This window comes from Procambarus clarkii, chromosome 50, assembly GCF_040958095.1.
Source record: "Procambarus clarkii isolate CNS0578487 chromosome 50, FALCON_Pclarkii_2.0, whole genome shotgun sequence".
In the NCBI taxonomy this organism is placed as follows: domain Eukaryota; kingdom Metazoa; phylum Arthropoda; class Malacostraca; order Decapoda; family Cambaridae; genus Procambarus; species Procambarus clarkii.
Genome location: NC_091199.1, coordinates 7,569,727 through 7,587,901, shown reverse-complemented (window position 1 = coordinate 7,587,901; position 18,175 = coordinate 7,569,727). Strand labels below are relative to the sequence as shown.

At 38.2% G+C, this 18,175-nt stretch overlaps 1 protein-coding gene and 1 long non-coding RNA gene across 9 annotated transcripts in view; one reads left to right on the top strand and one right to left on the bottom strand.

The window, feature by feature from the left end:
- Positions 1 to 4,447, top strand: part of LOC123772653 (mucin-19) — a 213,859-nt gene extending 209,412 nt beyond the window's left edge. For 7 of the 8 annotated variants that reach the window (XM_069303438.1, XM_045765919.2, XM_045765916.2 and 4 more), the window contains one exon: positions 486 to 4,447. In XM_069303438.1, coding sequence (XP_069159539.1) covers positions 486 to 1,559 — 1,074 coding nt within the window. In that variant the 3' untranslated portion in view covers positions 1,560 to 4,447. The remainder of the gene's footprint in view (positions 1 to 485) is intronic. The other variant, XM_069303437.1, reaches the window with a different exon arrangement.
- The window catches only part of LOC123772655 (uncharacterized), a 36,116-nt gene continuing 21,861 nt past the window's right edge, over positions 3,921 to 18,175 (bottom strand). Inside the window, exons 3-4 of the long non-coding RNA XR_006774689.2 lie at positions 15,863 to 15,977; positions 3,921 to 4,060 (exon numbers count right to left, since the gene is read on the bottom strand). This is a non-coding gene — a long non-coding RNA (uncharacterized lncRNA). The remainder of the gene's footprint in view (positions 4,061 to 15,862; positions 15,978 to 18,175) is intronic.

Sequence of the window (18,175 nt, the reverse complement as noted above, 5' to 3'; positions counted from 1 at the left end):
ATTAGCTGTCACTCAGATGTACACCTTCAAAACACATGAATGTATCCATCCCATTAACACATGGTTGCCATTTAGCAGGTGGCCAGCCTTGCTCTCGCTTTCCTTTATTGGTGTTCATAAGCACCCAAGTGATCTGTGTATATGTCTATTTTAAAAAAGTTCTTGTGATGGAAGCAATTTTCACATAAAAGGTCATATTCCTAAAAGATTTTGTTCAACATTGTCATTAGTTATTGACAACTGACCATCCTGAGAACCTATCATAGTTTTTAGATATTACTAGTAATATTTAAATTCTATATATATAAAAAAAAATCACTAGACTGTGTTCCTATTTTAGATTGCATCATAAAATTGGATGATTTTGTGATACTCTATACCCAATTTAAATCTTAAGAATTAAATTTAGACATCATAGTAGGCTAACGAGTAGTGTTGGGTAGTGCAATACTAAAAACAAATACTAATTCACTGCCATCTTTCAGCCTCCGGAGAACGAGCTGATGAAGGGGTCCGAACGGCAGCTGTCAGAAGCAGAGCTAAGAGTCAGGCGATCCCTCCAGAGACTCGATGTTCCTGACTGGATGAAGAATGCACAGCCACAGCAGCAAGGTTTTCTTCTTCGCCGACGTGACTATAGCTCTAGCACGACAGGCGGTGGTGGAGGCTGGTCAGCATACTCGTCTAAGACTGCATCAATGACGTCACTGGGATCATCCCGAGCTCAAACCCCCAGCACACCCACTAAAGTGGTCATACCTACCCGGGTAACCTCCAGAGGCATGACAGGACTTGGAGGTGTCACCTCACCAGCCTCCAATTGTTCTATATCTCCTTCTCCCAGTGATCGCAGCGGATCACTCTTTCAATATCCAATCTCGCGGTGGTCAACGTCTCGCCTCAACTCTGGTACCACCACACCCACTGGCTCGGTGACATCCACTAAATCCACCGCAACATACACCCGCCAACCGTACCTTGGATGGCGATCACAAACTTCCTTAGCCTCACTAGCCGGCTCTCAGTCTTCGCTTACAAACACCGGTTCTTACTTAACCGCGGCAGATAGATTAGCTCTTGGCATCACTGCATATAGCCAAAGATTTGTAAAGTCTGCAGCCAACACACAGGACAAGGAGAATTCTTCAGCAGAAGCAAATGCAGCCATGCCAAAGCCTGAGAGTGAAGAACAGAATGATACAGGTAGCACAAATGGTAGCATCAAATTGCAAGTGCCCACTGATGTTGCAGATGTCCATTCTTCCATAAAGGAGGTAACATCAGCCATAGTACATTACTGCAATGAGTCCACACCATCCCCTAGGGCATCTCCTAGAGGGTCTCCAAGACCAGAGGGAAGAGCTCCCTCCCCACGACGTTTGGTTTGGGTTGAGAGTTCCTTTGTGGGCTCTCGACCAATCACCTCTCCCGAGACTCCAACAAGCTCATCACATGCAATTACCCCTACGTCACAGCTCAATGGTCACGACCTACCCGAGTCTGGGGAAGCCACATCTCGGCCACCGCAGCCTCCGGGTGAGTACCTGTTGGCATGGTGACTTGCTGCTGGTTGTGACCAAGGTGGCTTGTCTCTGCCTTATGCAGGTTTGACTCTTATGCCATCTTAAGGGCTTGCCCACTGAAGCCAAAGTGTACATAGTTTGGATGCTTTAAGACTTTTATTTTTCTCCCATATTAAGTATGCAGCGTTTTATTATTTTCATATTTGTGCTAATTTTAGCTTGCATGATATGAAGACTGAACCACACACCAGTAGATGAAAGGACGACGACAGTTCGGCCCATCCTGGACCAATATGAAGTTGAATGTGATGGGAGCGAGGGTGGCACGGGCATTTAGTAAGGCAAGAGAGGTGAGGAGGAGGAAACTCCTAAAGGAAGGTAAGAGCAAGGCAAAAGTTATGGGTGGGATGGCTGTAATAAAGGAGTGTAAGAAGGGAGTAATAATGGGTGTAAAAATGGGAGTGTAAGAAATGAAAGAAAAGAAAGAAAAAAGGATGGATAGGCTTAGTTAGGTTATGTTAGAAAGGACAGAGCATTTGAGTATGTACTGAGACAGTTAAGAGTTAACAGCAACAAAGACAGGACTAAGGTTCATGTTGGGTATGTTGTGCATCAGAACTGGTTCAGACAGCGTCTGTGAAGAGTAGAGGCAGTAAAGTTTATTTTAGAAGAAGACCAATTGATAGAATGATTAGAATCCCTAACATGACTTAAGATAGCATTGTTTGTGTCTGCAAACTTAACACTTCTTTTGGGTTCTTTAATTCTAAGTTTGCAGACACAAACAATGCTATCTTAAGTCATGTTAGGAATTCTAATCAATACTCCTATTGATTGGTCTTCTAAAATAAACTTTACTGTTTCTACTCTTCACAGATGCTGTCTGAACCGGCTCTGATGCACAACATACCCAACATGAACCTTAGTCCTGTCTTTGTTGCTGTTGACTCTTAACTGTCTCAGTACATACTCAAATGCTCTGTCCTTTCTAACATAACCTAACTAAGCCTATCCATCCTTTTTTCTTTCTTTTCTTTCTCTTATTTCTTACACTCCCATTTTTACACCCATTATTACTCCCTTCTTACACCCCTTTATTACAGCCATCCCACCCATAACTTTTGCCTTGCTCTTACCTTCCTCTGAGTTTCCTCCTCCTCACCTCTTGCCTTACTAACTGCCCGTGCCTCCCTCGCTCCCATCACAATCGACTTGATAATGATCCAGGATGGACCGAAACGTCTTCGTTCCTTCATCTTGTGGTGTGTGGTTTAGTCTTCACATCTTCGGCCACGTTATTGTGACTCATCGTCAGCTTGCATGATATATTTGTAACTATGTAAAAGAAACTACTTGCATGAAAAGGAAACTTTGCATTTTCATGACTGGTATTGCAGGTAATGTCATTTTTCAATTTTCCCTGCTATCTGATGTGTACCCTCTGAGTGTCGACAGCGCAATCAAATTTCCCTGAATAAATTTGCACACCTTTTATCTGTTTACTTTATCATTACTTGCTCATACAACATTCTTTAAAAACCATGGTTTATATTAATTTGTTATTTGGTATATAGTCAGAGAAATGTAATGTTGCTTAAGCGTGTCAGAGATAAAAAAAGTTTGTGTGACTGAACTGCCCTTTTAGATTGCTTTGTATTAATTGGCCAGATTTTCAAGTAAGTGGCTAGCTTTCATAGCTTTTCAAGACATTTCATTTGCCCCAATTGCATTTATTTAATTTTTTTTTTTTTGTAACACTCCAGAGTTCCTGGGTGGTATCAGACTCAAAGTCCACATTGACAAGGCTCAAAAACCAAAAGGCACTAGAGATACGGTATACATTATACCGATTGAGGCATTTCAATCTCGTGCCATTAATTTGCTGAGCATAAGAGGGAACTTAAAGTGGTGTTACAACCTCATGGATATTGTGCCAATACTGGCAGCCAGTCTCCAGAGTGTAGTAACACACACCCACGGCCAGACAAACATTTTGTACAGCATATGCCTCTGCTGTATTTGGTTTATATATGGGTTATTTTAATCCTAGTATGTGTTTTATTTAATTTTTTTTATTCGGTATGGTTCAATGCCCTTTAATTATTTTTAATTGTTTGATGTCATACTAGGAATTCTACATTTATTAATATAATTCAAAGACTTTCTTGTTAGATTTTTTACATCTAAATTTACATGTCTTTGTATTGCCTTATAATCAAAGAAATGCCTTTTCCTTTCCATATTCAAGAAAGCCTTTGAATTAGGAAAATGAATGACTTGTGTTATTTAAAATTGCTATATTGTTTAATTTAAATTCAGTATTTTTCGTCATTCTTACCAAATTTATTATTTGTAGCTCCACCTGGGAATTTTCATTGTTGTTGTTGCATTTCCGGAGTTTCTTCACTGTTGATAGCGTAGTGGTGAAGTTGAATCAAGACCCAGTTTTCTCAGAGCCGGTTCCTCCTCGGACCTTCACAGGGAAGGCCCTTATTTGCATTGATGCAGTGTCCATCATCTTCCATTGGTATTCATTTCTGAAATTATTTTGAACATTACTTCTTTATAATAGCTAGGAATGAAAGAATGATGGTAATGATTTTTATGATTGTAATATCAATAGATACAGCATAAAGTTCAATTAATCCCTGTGTGTATATATATATATGATTAAAATGTGCCTTGCAAATGCTACATTTGAAGCCTTAACTTTTATCTCAAGAGGTGCCGATCCTGAGAAAGCTGGTTGAAGTCCCAACTATTTAGGGAGGTTTAGCAAAACTCTTTTAAAGTAGTTTGGGACATTGTAAATGCATGTCCAAAGTTTTTCTCCTGATGAAGGGTATCTGGCTGTATGTACATCACTTGTTACATGTCTGTACATAGTTTTGTTTTAAGATAATATATATCTAGATATTGTTTAATTTTGTTTTGCTTTTCCTATTATTTTCAGCAAGTTTTGTTTTAATATTTGGTTTTAGCTTCTGTAGCTTATAATTTTTTTTTTAATAAAGACCCCCTCTTTATGCATCAGTAGAGGATGAAAATCTGGATAGATGCAGCTGTGCATTATTTCTAATTAAAAATAATTTAAAATTTATTCAGTACTGTATTTGCTTTTAATACATTAAATGTTTTCATATGTACAGTAATTCCATTAATTTGCTTCAGTTTACTACAAAGGTATTAATGCAAATAATGCTTACCATGAGGAATTTAAACTTTGTGCCAGAGGTAAGCAACTCTGTCACAGGCCAGTAGCCAAACATCTCATGGTAGAAATAAAACTACTTACTGAAATATATTCTGCCAAATATTAAAAAAATATCTTTATGGCATAAGGGTGTAAATTGCCAAAATGTGACATATGCAAAACCATAATATATTTTACAAATTATGGTATACCAAACTGGTAAAAAACAAATGGTTTTGTTTTTCTAGGCATCAGGCCTGATACTTTCCTAAATATTTATAGATTTAATTTGTCTCTGAATATGTTACTGAAATATGTGCATTTCTACAGATAATTTTCCAGAGGTTTAAACTGGCAAAAGTACAAATTCTATATTCTCAAACTGTATAGTATCTATATTTGCAGCACAGCATTACTGTGCATGGAAATGTCATCATGCAATATGGTTTTCCATTGTCTGTGACAATATGATTGCCAGCTCATAGCCATGGTCTTCCTAGGCCTAATGATTGACATTTACTAGGTTGCAAACTACAATATTTGCTTGCCTAATGTCTGGGTACCTATTTACTGAAAGATGAACGAAGGCATCAGGTGTACGGAAACTTGCACAAATGTCTTGCCTTGCCTAAGAATCCAACTAGGGTTCAATCGGAGGATTTATGCAACAAGCTGCCTATTGTTTGGTAATTACTTAAGTTGAATACAGTACCAAGGTATGGCTAACAAGACAAAAAACTATCAAACTATAATTGACAACAAAAAGGGGAGCAAACACTAAATGAATTCCATTCACCTTGACTATATGGGGTCCACGGTTCGAGACCTATACAGCCGAGGTGAATGGAATGTTTATTTCCACGGAAGTGGGGGATGCCAATTTACTCTAAATTAATATTTTACAGTGTTCACACTAGAATGGTTAGACATCCCATCACCCACACAAATGTTTCAAGGTGAAAAGAATGAATTTAGGAATATAACCATAACATGCAACATAACTGACAAACTAAAAGACTCGAAAGCCTCGGGTGTGGATGGAATAAAATCCAAAGTCATAAAGGAAATGGCAGAAGAAATATGCCTACCACCGAAATTACTTTTAACAAAATTTCTGAACCAAGGAGTAGTCCCGATAGATTGGAAATATGTAAATGTCACCACTATTTTCACAAAAGGCAGAAGCTCAGTGGAGACCTACTGTCTAATCAGTTTGACATCACATATTTGCAAGCTCATGAGAGAATCCTAAGGGAGGGAATCATTCACTATCTTTCAAAGAACAATCTTATAAAAGCAACACAACATGGGTTTGTTAAAAATAGATCCTGCCTTACAAAGCTGCTCATATTTTTGTAAGTAGTAACCAATTTCCGGTTGATACAGTATACAGTACATGGATTTTGCTAAAGCCTTTGATAAGGTATCACATGAAAGACTGGCAAGGAAATTACAGGCTCATGGAAGAATACTAGAATAGTTAAAACAAAGGAAACAGTAATGCTAAATGGGAATGAATCTGATGTGGAGAAATGTGGTGGGTGGGGTACCATAGGGGTCCATTTTGTGGCCATTCCTTTTTGTCATAGACCTGTACATCAATGACATAGATGAGAATATTACATCATCAAATTTGCAGATGACAAAGATTTATGGTAAAGTGGGAAACGATAATGATATTGAAACCTTACAAAGAGATCTAAATGAACTCCACAAATGGGCAGATGATTGGCAAATGCTTTTTAATATTGACAAATATTAATGATGACAAATGAAAGACCCTGCATGTGGGCTTAACAACCCATGCCACAACTACCAAATAACATTACATGACACCAGATTGATGAAGAAAAGGACCTTGGAGTCAATTTCCACCACTCAATGAAAGTTGCTCAGCAGGTAGGGGCAGCAGTCAAAAAAGCAAAGCAAACCAAACACTTGGAATAATCAAGCGTACCTTTACCTTTAAGGAAAAGAAGGCAGTGATTCAATTGTATAAATCTCTGATGCGCCCCTATTTGGAGTACTGTATCCAAGCATGGAGATCGCCTCTTCAGAAGGATAGCTGCTCTGGACAAAGTGCAACACCGGGCAACAAAAATCATTCCAGAGCCAAGTCTCAACCGTCACTTATCAGGGACGGTTGAGGGCCACAGGGCTAATAACACTGCAAACCAAGCATGATAGAACAGATCTCTTAAACAGTGAAACTTAAAATACTAAACAATTTGAAGAATGCTGATCTGGACAATTTCTTCAAAAGGTCAGATGTAACACAAACAAGAAGCAACGATTTCAAGCTCAGCAAGCCACAATTTAGGACAAAACAGATGCTTTTTCACCCACAGGGTTATAAACCCGTGGATCTGCCTACCCGCTGAAGCTGTAAATGCCAACACTTTTAAAGTACTTACAGCTGGAAAAGATCAAGGCAAATGGGGGGACCCTTGAAGAGCTACCGGCTTCCTGTCTTTGTTGAGGCCACTAGTGTTAGTGGCTCTCAGGTAAATTCAGGTAAAAAACACACACATTCTTACAACTTGACTGGTGAAATTGTCAGTGCATTTGGTCACAGCCAATAGTTCCAGCATTAAATTTCTACAACAGGACAGAAGTGTTTCAACAAGATTTCTTCGACCTGAAGCCTCTGTTCACCTAACTTTAAATAAGGAGTTAGGCAACTGCTGTTGGTTGCATCCTGGAGAAGGTCAGTTGCTGACCTAGTGGAAGCTTGTTAAGCCAAGCAGGCCTTCTCTTGCTTAATATGGAAACCAAACACTCAACCTGTGGACACATTGGCTGACACGTCTCCAGTCCAGGGACCAGATTCACAAAGTTACGCAAGTACTTACAAAAGTGTGCATCTTTCCACTAACTTTGATGGCTTTAGTTACATTTATTAAACAGTTAGAAACATAAAAACTTCCAAATCAACTGTTATTAGATTATAAACAATCTCCTGGTGCTTCAGAGCTCATTAATTGTTAAATAATTGTAAACAAAGCTGCCAAAGATGGAGAAAATATGTACAGGTACGTAAGTGCTTGTGTAACTGCTTTGTGAATCTGGTCCCAGTACACTGTATTATACAACCTGTAAACACATTGGCTGACACTTCTCCATACTAGCACACTGTATTAGTCACAATACACTGTACTGTAACAACTAGGTGTTCATAGGTGTTTAACCTGTAAACACACTGGCTGATACTTCCCCCCATACTATCATATCAATAACAATACCATGTAAATTCCTAGACCTGGTGCAGGACTCCTTTCACATACAACCTGTGATAGAGCCCACTTGAGGAAACAGCATTCTGGACCTTGTGTTAACACCAGAAGAGGACATGATCTGTCAAATTCAAGTAGGAGAAAACCTCACCCCATCGTGTGATCACAACATTCTAAGATGGAATACAATTACAGAAACTCTCGTAAAGGTCCAAGATGATGACCTTCTAGATTACCATTGAGGAGACTATCAGGGAATGAGAGAGGAATTGCCAAACACACCATGGAAGGAGCTGATAGGTGATCAGGACATAGAAATATCATGGGAAAATTTAAAAAATCCATTACTGAACTCATTCAAAGATATGTGCCAAAAAGGAGAAAGAAAAGAAAAGGAACAAGATGGATGACACAAGTAGTAAATAGAGCGTTAATAACTAAACCGAACATCTAGACGGTATAAATCCACAATGAACATCATGGATTATGAGATATATAAAAGGGCATTAAATGCAGCTAGCCAGGAAATCAGATTAGCCAAAAGAAACTATGAAAGAAAACTTGCCCAAAACATAAAGGAAAATCCAAAATCATTCTATGCAAATATACGACGTAAAACCAAAATAAAAGACTCTGTAGGACCCTCAAAAGATGAGACTAACAAAGCTGTATTGGATGATAAAAGGGCAGCAAACACTCTGAATCAATACATTACATCAGTGTTCACACTAGAAAGAATGAACGACATCCCATCACCCACACAAATGATAGAAGGAGGTAAAGAGAATGGATTAAGGGATATACCCATTACATGCAACAATTAGGAAGAGCATTGACAAACTTAAAGACTCAAAAGCCTCAGGTGTGGATGGATTTCAATCCAGTCAAAGGAACTGGCAAATGCACTATGCTTGCCACTGAAAATCTTGCCCTTTTCAGAAAATCCCTGGACCAAGGAATAGTTCCCCCCTGGATTGGAAATATGTAAATGTTATCCATATTTTCAAAAAAAGGCAGAAAACTACCGTCTGATCAGCTTCACATCACACATCTGCAAGCTTATGGAAAAAATCCTAAGGGAAGGAATCATACAACATTTCACAGAGATGTTGTAAAATCATCTTGTAAAATCAATGCAACATGGGTTTGTTAAAAATAGATCCTGCCTTATAACCTGCTCACATTTCTGGAAACAGTAACCGGCTATTCAGACAAAAGACTTCCGGTAGATGTAGTTTACAAGAACTTTGCTAAAACTTTTGACAAGGTACCACACGAGAGACTGGCAAGGAAATAACAGGCACATGGAATAAATGGGAGAATACTGGAACAGATAAAACAATGGTTAAAACAAAGAAAACAAAGGGTCATGCTAAATGGGAATGAATCTGACTGGGGAAATGTGCTAAGTGGGGTGCCACAGGGGTGCACTTTGGGGCCAACCCTCTTCGTCATAAACATCAATGACATAGATGAGAATATTACAAGCCACATACCAAATTTGCAGATAACTCTAAAATTTATGGTAAAGTGGGAAGTGAAGGTGATATTGAGACCTTACAAAGAGATCAACATGAACTCCACAAATGGTCAGGTGACTGGCAAATGCTTTGTTAATGTCGATAAATACAAGACCCTTGCATGTGGGGCATAACAAACCACATCATAACTAACAATTTGACAGCACTACCTTACAACAGATAGATGAAGAAAATGACCTTGGAGTCAGAATCCAGCATTCATTTTTATAACTTTTTGTTATAATATTGTTTTAGAGCTTGTGTGTCTATGTTTACTGAACAAAAGTCTATATACTGGATTAAGTTTCTGCTGTTCTTAGCCAATAATATTTTCTAGAAAAGGATAATGTCATGTACAATAAAAATGTGAAGAAACAAAAGTAGATTTTGGGAAATACAATATCTAGCTGAACATGTCACGTGCAGAAGATCTGTGGAGTTGAACACTAGTAAGCCAAACCACTGACAAACAGAGAAATCTTCCTGCTACAGAATCCTCGAGTCACCCCTGTGTAATTACCTAAGTGTAGTTACAGGATGAGAGCTACGCTCGTGGTGTCCCGTCTTCCCAGCACTCTTTGTCATATAACGCTTTGAAACTACTGACGGTCTTGGCCTCCACCACCTTCTCCCCTAACTTGTTCCAACCGTCTACCACGGTTGGAACCTATCAACCGTGTGTGTGTGTGTGTGTGTGTGTGTGTGTGTGTGAGCATGGCTTTCAATTTACAATGCCTTCTGTTCATGCTCTTGTCCTGCCTATGACGACTAGACCCCTCCCTCTGTCATCTCCTATGCTACGCAAGTGCTCAGATTTAATTATTTCAACTCTTCCTATCTTGATGTCTTCTGTGTGTCATACAATTCCCCCAAATGTTCATGAAGCACCAGATGTCTAGAATGATGAACAATGAGACTGGTGGTTGCTAAACTTAATGACTCATTTGCAATAATTGAATATTTATGAAAGTCACGTAACAGAATAGAGATGAATTGCAGGATAATGTTATTTACACTGAAAATTTTATCCTGAATATCTTTGGTATTAATTGGACTAAAGTCTGTTACAAGCTCAAGACAAAATGTGTTACGAAGATAACAAGGTGATGGTTTCTAGTAAAGGACTATTTTTCTTTTTTTGGGTAGGGCAAAAATCATGGAAAAAAATTTATGCCAATTTCTAATAATAGGAAGTTGCAGAAAGGGGGAGTGCCATTTTTCTGCAAGAGGTAAGTAATTATTAAAAGAAAGCACCAAGCCGGGGAAACTATGTAGCACCATCAAAGTTGCAGGATATTCAAAAGGCACTAAATAATTATAAGGATCCCAATATGAAAACAAAAGCATACAAGGTGAGTGATATCAAAGGTATCACATTTACCAAGGATTCTGTCAAGGAACAAATGACCAAGAATAACAGTTCGGAAGCAAGACACAAACGTTCTGAAAATCAGGACGTCCAACAGGGAGATGCACAACTGTAAGAGGGACAATGTAGTTTGGACAATAAGGAGCAGGGCGGCGCTCCATTAAGTGCCCACGAGTTAAATGTGTATGGCCAATATGTAACCTCACCAGAGCCCTTTTCCATCGATGGTTACAGTGACTAGAGGAAGGCCAAGGGGACAGGCTACTCTTAAGACCACATGCTCATTGAAGTGCAAACTAACATTAATAACAGTAGTAGTAGGCCCAAGAGAAACAACAAGCAAGAAGGGTTATTTAGTAGATTCAATTTTAATAATAAACGGATAGACTGGGAGAAACTAAACAGGGAACTTACAAACATTCAATGGGAAACTGTTCTAAGTAATAAAAATCCTACACAGGGAATGGAAAAACTGACTTCTGAAGCATATGAAGTCTGTCTGAAACATGTGCCATTGAGGAAAGCCAGAAAGAGGTCCAAAGTAGAAAGAGAACACAGATGACACTACAAAATGTAAAAATAACGGAAATGCTTACCTTTCCATAAGCATTTCCATTATTTTTTCCATACACCTTTCCATACAAAGAAGGAATAATTTAAAGAGGGAGATTGAAGAAATCGAACAGAGACTGAAGCATTCATATCAGACTGAAGAAAGACAACTAGAACAGAAAGCAATTCACGAAATAAAGAAAAACCCAAAATACTTCTTCACATATTCAAAATCAAAAGCAAAACCTACTGCCAGTATTGGACCTATTCGTACTAGTGAAAGTTCATACACCGAGGATGACAAAGAAATTAGTGAAATCCTAAAAAAACAGTATGAGGACATGTTTAGCACTCCAATAATAAGAATGAAAGTGGAAGATCCGGACAACTTCTTTATGCATGATATTCAAACCCCTGTAAATATAACTGATGTAAACACGAACATGGCAGATTTTTTAAGAGAAATTGAGAACATGCCCATGCACTCAGCCCTGGGTCCAGACTCGTGGAATTCAATATTTATAAAGAAAATACAATACTTATGTTCATTCTTGAAACATTGTTTTGTATACACTATGGGCCATCTTAAGTTATGCTTTGATATTATTGCTAAACAATACACTGTATGTATTTGTCTTTGCTTGTTCCTGTTTTTCCTCAGTTTGTTTTTAAAGTAGTTTGTTTTTAGGCATTCTGTGCTGGTGTGCCCAGCAGTGGCTTAGCTTTGCGAGCCTGTAACACTTCACTCATGGCTTTCAACCTGGTATTTGTTGAACAGGGTATATTTAGATGTTACCCCCTCTCTCTGGAGTTAGCATGATCTGGTTTGTTACCCAGCATGTCCTACCTTGCCTGAATGAGTAGGCATTTGATTGCATTAAATTTTGATGACTTTTCATGAAAACTTATTTTTCTTCTGGCATCTTGTAAAGGGTAGATTAAGGAAAGCTGAGCACTTACCATTAACCCCAGATTCCTCCTTACACTTGTCTCGCAGGAGGCAGATCACACTTTCAGTACTATGGTGATTGTCACAGCTTTGAATGGTGCAATAAGAATGCCATACTGAATATTTTGACAAACAAAACAAAAACAGTTGGATATTGTATCCAACAAAAACAGTTGGATACAATAACAGTATCATCCTCAAGTTTGTGATATCTGTCGTCCATGTGTGACCACTCTTTTTACTTCATTGTCTCAGGCTCAGAAGCTTCAAAACTGCAATGGTAGTTCCCAGCTTTTGCAGATTACTTGAATAAATCTTTTTTTTGTGAGATTCTCATTCTTTTTGTTTTATCAACCTGTGAAACTCATATGTAGCATCTTATGGGTAGTAGCTTGGAAGGTTGTTCCTTGTGCTTCAGCAGACAGACCTTTGCCCCTCCCCCCTCCCCATGTTTGCTAAACACACTGCATTCTGTCTTTCCCTTTTAGATGATGATCCAAAAAGGTTTTATACCTTTCTCATGCAGCTGCTGGCAGAGCTGGGGATGGAGGCTGGGGTTGCCTTGTCCTTCACGGTTGTGCAGACTTCAAATTCTCCAAGAGGTTCCATAATATTCCTTTGAATGGATGGGTTCTTAGCAGCCAATTCAATTCTATTTCTTTCTTTATTATGCACCCCAATACCCATCCCATGGGTGGTGGTGGAAATGGTTACAGAGGCACAAAATCGGTTAAGGAACTGAACTCCCTAATCAGCCCATCAAGCATTTTGCTTATATATATACAGTATATATATATATATTTTTTTTTGCAAACATTGTTTCATTTGCTATGGACTTCAAGGATGACGGGGCTCTCCTGTGGGACTGAAGAATTTACATTTTTTTCCAGAGATTGCACACAACATAGATTTAAAATAACTATTTAGTGCATTATTTATTCCTATATCAAACTGGACGGAGATTTTATCTTTGTAAATGACAACTCATAACTAAAAGAGGACCTCTTCGTCCTCAAAATTAAGAAAAGGGACCATCCAGAATTTCTTTAAAATAGACCATCCAGATTTGCTTTAAAATGGGCCATCAGTCCCCATTTCAGTCCTGCCTGGATAAAGGATCGACTGATCACAGTCCTCATAATGTCAGGTTGAGCAAGACATGTTTTTATAAACATGGTTAATAAAAAAAAAACATGTTTCTTGAGGAACCTGGACCACATTTCCAAGCTTTATCGGTCTACATCAGCCGCTAGGTTGCTAGTACTGTAATATCAAGTCTGCTAGCAAGCAATTCTCCATTTCCCTTAGGGAAATGATGTCTGTTTTGTAGTAATCAAGGACTCAGGTGGAAGATTTCCCCTCATCACTAATATGGCTTTAGTGGGTAAATAAAGCTCCTAAACAAAGCTCATTATACACATCTTTTTATGTTTTCTCTCATGAAGTTGCTGATTGTTAGCTAAATATCCAAATATACTCTGCAACATGCTGTCTTGAACTTTAGGGTTTGGTTTAATATGGCAGATATGCTCTGCTTCTTGTTAATTCTCCTTTCCCCAGCTTCAGACAGTTTACTAGGCTGGTGGAAGGCAAGTCTCTCTGTCTAGCTGCAGTAATTGAGGGTTTTTCTAAAATTGTATGAACTAGTCTTCTAACATACCATTTTTTGTGTGAATTATGAGTTGAATTAAATACTAAAATTATTACATATTTTACACACATGATCTGTGGCACAGCTGGCTTATCATTGCAAATGGTGGAAACGATTTCCACCGTTGAAAACGGTGTTTCTAGGCGGTGAAAACAAGAGGCCAGACACAGGATACCGAATTGGAGATGAAGTCCTTCATGAAACAGACAGAGAGAAAGATCTAGGAGTTGATATCACACGAAACCTGTCTCCTGAAGCCCACATAAAAAGAATAACATCTGCGGCGTATGTAAGGCTGGCTAACATCAGAACTGCCTTCAGGAACCTATGTAAGGAATCATTCAGAACTTTGTATACCACATATGTAAGATCAATCCTGGAGTATGCGGCCCCAGCATGGAGCCCATACCTTGTTAAGCACAAGACGAAGCTGCCACTAGGCTAGTCCCGGAACTAAAATGCACGAGTTACGAGGAAAGACTGCATGAAATGCACTTCACAACATTGGAAGACGGAAGAATAAGGGGAAACATGATCACTACCTACAAAATTCTAAGAGGAATTGACAGGGTGGATAAGGATAAACTGTTTAACACAGGTGGTATGCGAACAAGGAGACACAGGTGGAAAATGAGTACCCAAATGAGACACAGGGACGTTAGAAAGAACATTTTCAGTGTTAGAGTAGTTAACAGATAGAATGCATTGGCAAGTGATGTGGTGGAGGCAGACTCCATACACAGTTTCAAATGTAGATATGATAGAGCCCAGTAGGCTCAGGAATCTGTACATCAGGTGACTGACAGTTGAGAGTCAGGACCAAAGAGCGAGAGCTCAACCCCTGCAAGCACAACTAGGCGAGTACCGGAAGGCCCTGGGTTCAATACCCGGGCATAACGAGGTGTACATGTACTGTACATTTCCTTACTCCTGATGTCTCTGTTTACTTAGCAGAACCAAAATATCCAAGAATCCCGTACCCAACAATGGGAAGTAATGACACCTATTACTATAATGAGGTTATATCTGGAAGAATTATAATTTAGTTTTTACGATCCATTTATTCTTAATTAGCATATAGACAAGTACATTTGATGAAATTTTAAATGCAAGAATTTTTGGCCCCTAAAAATGCTTGAACAAATACCTTGCATTTTAGCATTCTTGCATTTTGTGATTTTTATAAAAAATTTAATTTCTTTCAAAATTTCACTAAATGTACATTTCTATATGCTAATTATAAATAATGGTTTAAAAAGCTACAAACTATACATCAATAATTCAATGTACTGTATTGCTTCATTACTGCATATAAAACCAGTTCCTATTAATAAATAATTTCAGTATTATAACCCCATACCCTTATATGACTTAACACATTAATACAACAGTATATGGGGTGCCCAGCAGTGTCTGAGTTGACCTCAAATATTGCAACATTTAAGTGTTGAAAACCCCCAGAATACAAATCTGCTACCAGGATATATTTTGCTTCTCAATATCTGAATTCGGTCAAAAGATTATAAAACTCTGGAATTGGTGGCCCATCTTTTATCTCTACCAACTTCATGGGGGTTGCTATGAAAGTTGACCCACTTAAAGTGGGGGGGGGGGGGGGGGGCAATACGAGATGACCCAACATATGAAAGTCATGAAAGTCCCCGACCCCTTACCAGTCACTGCAAAATTTATTGAGTCTAGCCCAAAGTGTTTGGCCCTCCAACCTTGGACATATACAGACATTCTGTTTTGTAGACATCGACATATGAATTATGTTATTGTACTAATTGAGGTACGCAGCAGTGCTTAGATCAACCACAAAAGGTTGCCCCATGTGGCTGATCCCGATGCACCTGTGATAGTCTTCCATACCTTGCGGTTACCTTGCGGTTACCTTGTGATGGTTTTGGGGCTTAACGTCCCTACGGCCCAATCCTCGATCACACCTCCTCGTTGCTGGACTGGTCAATCATACCCACCCGTCATCCTGCAAAGATTAATTCAGTTAGCAACAAGTATATGACTTTCAACATTGGGCAGACAGACAGACATGGTATTTCATTGAAGCTCTCAACATCTTTAAGAATGTGGAGAAAAGTTATTTAAAATTGGTTTATATTTTTATTGTTTATTTATTTATTTATTTATATACAAGAAGGTACATTGGGAGTTAACAGAGAACATAGAAATTAAGTTGATTTTACATTTTTGTAAAGCCACTAGCACGCATAGCATTTCGAGCAAGTCCTTAAACTAACATATAATTTTTAGATAATTCACAGTAAAATTGACAAAAATTTTTTACAGGTACTTTACAGCTTTACTTTACAGGTACAGATAATTTTAAGTAGAATAATTACAGCAAAAGTGTCAAAATTTGTGTATAGGTACATTGCAAGAAATTGACACAAAAGCAGATTAGAATAATACACAATAATAACAATACAGTATGCAATAATGAACAAGGCTTACTAGGTACATTAGGATAACATTAAAGGGTTATACATTGGTTCACTGAAGCACAATATGGGGATCATTTCAATAAATAATGCAGTAGAATATGTACTCAATACAACAACCATGATATCAGATGATATCTAAGATTACATTGGTAAAGTAATATGGCTTATGTATAACCTTCATATATATAAAGGTTATATATTATTATATATTACATATACTGTATATATTTATATATATATAAATAAAATGTCCCTGTGGCCCAGTATATATATATATATATATTAGTATATATATATATATTTATATACCTTACCTTGAGGTTACCTTGAGGTGCTTCCGGGGCTTAGCGTCCCCGCGGCCCGGTTGTCGACCAGGCCTCCTGGTTGCCGGACTGATCAACCAGGCTGTTGGACGCGGCTGCTCGCAGCCTGACGTATGAGTCACAGCCTGGTTGATCAGGTATCCTTTGGAGGTGCTTATCCAGTTCTCTCTTGAACACTGTGAGGGGTCGGCCAGTTATGCCCCTCATGTGTAGTGGAAGCGTGTTGAACAGTCTCGGACCTCTGATGTTGATAGAGTTCTCTCTCAGAGTACCTGTTGCACCTCTGTTTTTCAACGGGGGTATTCTGCACATTCTGCCATGTCTTCTGGTCTCATGTGATGTTATTTCTGTGGGCAGGTCTGGGACCAGCCCCTCTAATATTTTCCATGTGTAAATTATTATGTACCTCTCCCGCCTGCGCTCAAGGGAGTACAGTTTTAGGCTCTTTACTCTACCTGTATATAGAAAACCTTTATATATATAAAGTACGTACTGTATAAGAAATATTGCCGAAACAAACGTGGACATTTCAAGAGAAAACTGGATATTTTTCTTCAAGAAGTGCCAGAGCAACTGGGCTATGGTAGATATGTGGGTCTGCGGGCCCCTCCAAACAACAGCCTGTTGGACCAAGCTCTCACAACTCAAGCCTGGTCCTGGGCCGGGAACATCCTGAACCCCATCCAGTTACATAACCAAGTGGGACGAGGTGACATTAGACGTTACACTACCCCCAATCGATGTTAACTGGGGTAGGTGAGGAGTGAGCTGCATATTGAGGATCTATCTTGAGGATGGTATAATGTACCTTAATGCAAGCTGGTAGTTGATAGTTGAAGTTTGACATGCAATACTTCACCTACGTTTAATCTTGTATTGTTGTTGGTTAGGATACCTCTGGTGATGGTTTGTGTGTTCTTTGATAGAGTCTTCTTGTTTGTGTATTATCAGGTGCTTTGAGATGTGTCTTGCCAAAATTATTGAGATTGTTCAGACTCATAGTTCCCAAGTGGGCATATAAAGGTATATTTTAAATTAGTGTAACAGCCCCCTTACACTATAATTATGTTGGCTAATAAATTTCTGAATTCTGTTCCTGTTTGATCCTTATTAGTCTGCATGGAATGTTATTATATAAAAGTTCCCAATATGAAGTATTTCGTTTTTCCAATGTTTTGAAATTTTATGCATGTGAAACACAAAAATCTTTTCCTTAACATTCATAAACACACACACACACTAATATTATATTATATATATATATATATATATATATATATATATATATATATATATATATATATATATATATATATATATATATATATATATATATATATATATATATATAAATAATATATATAAATAATATATATAAATAATATATATAAATAATATAT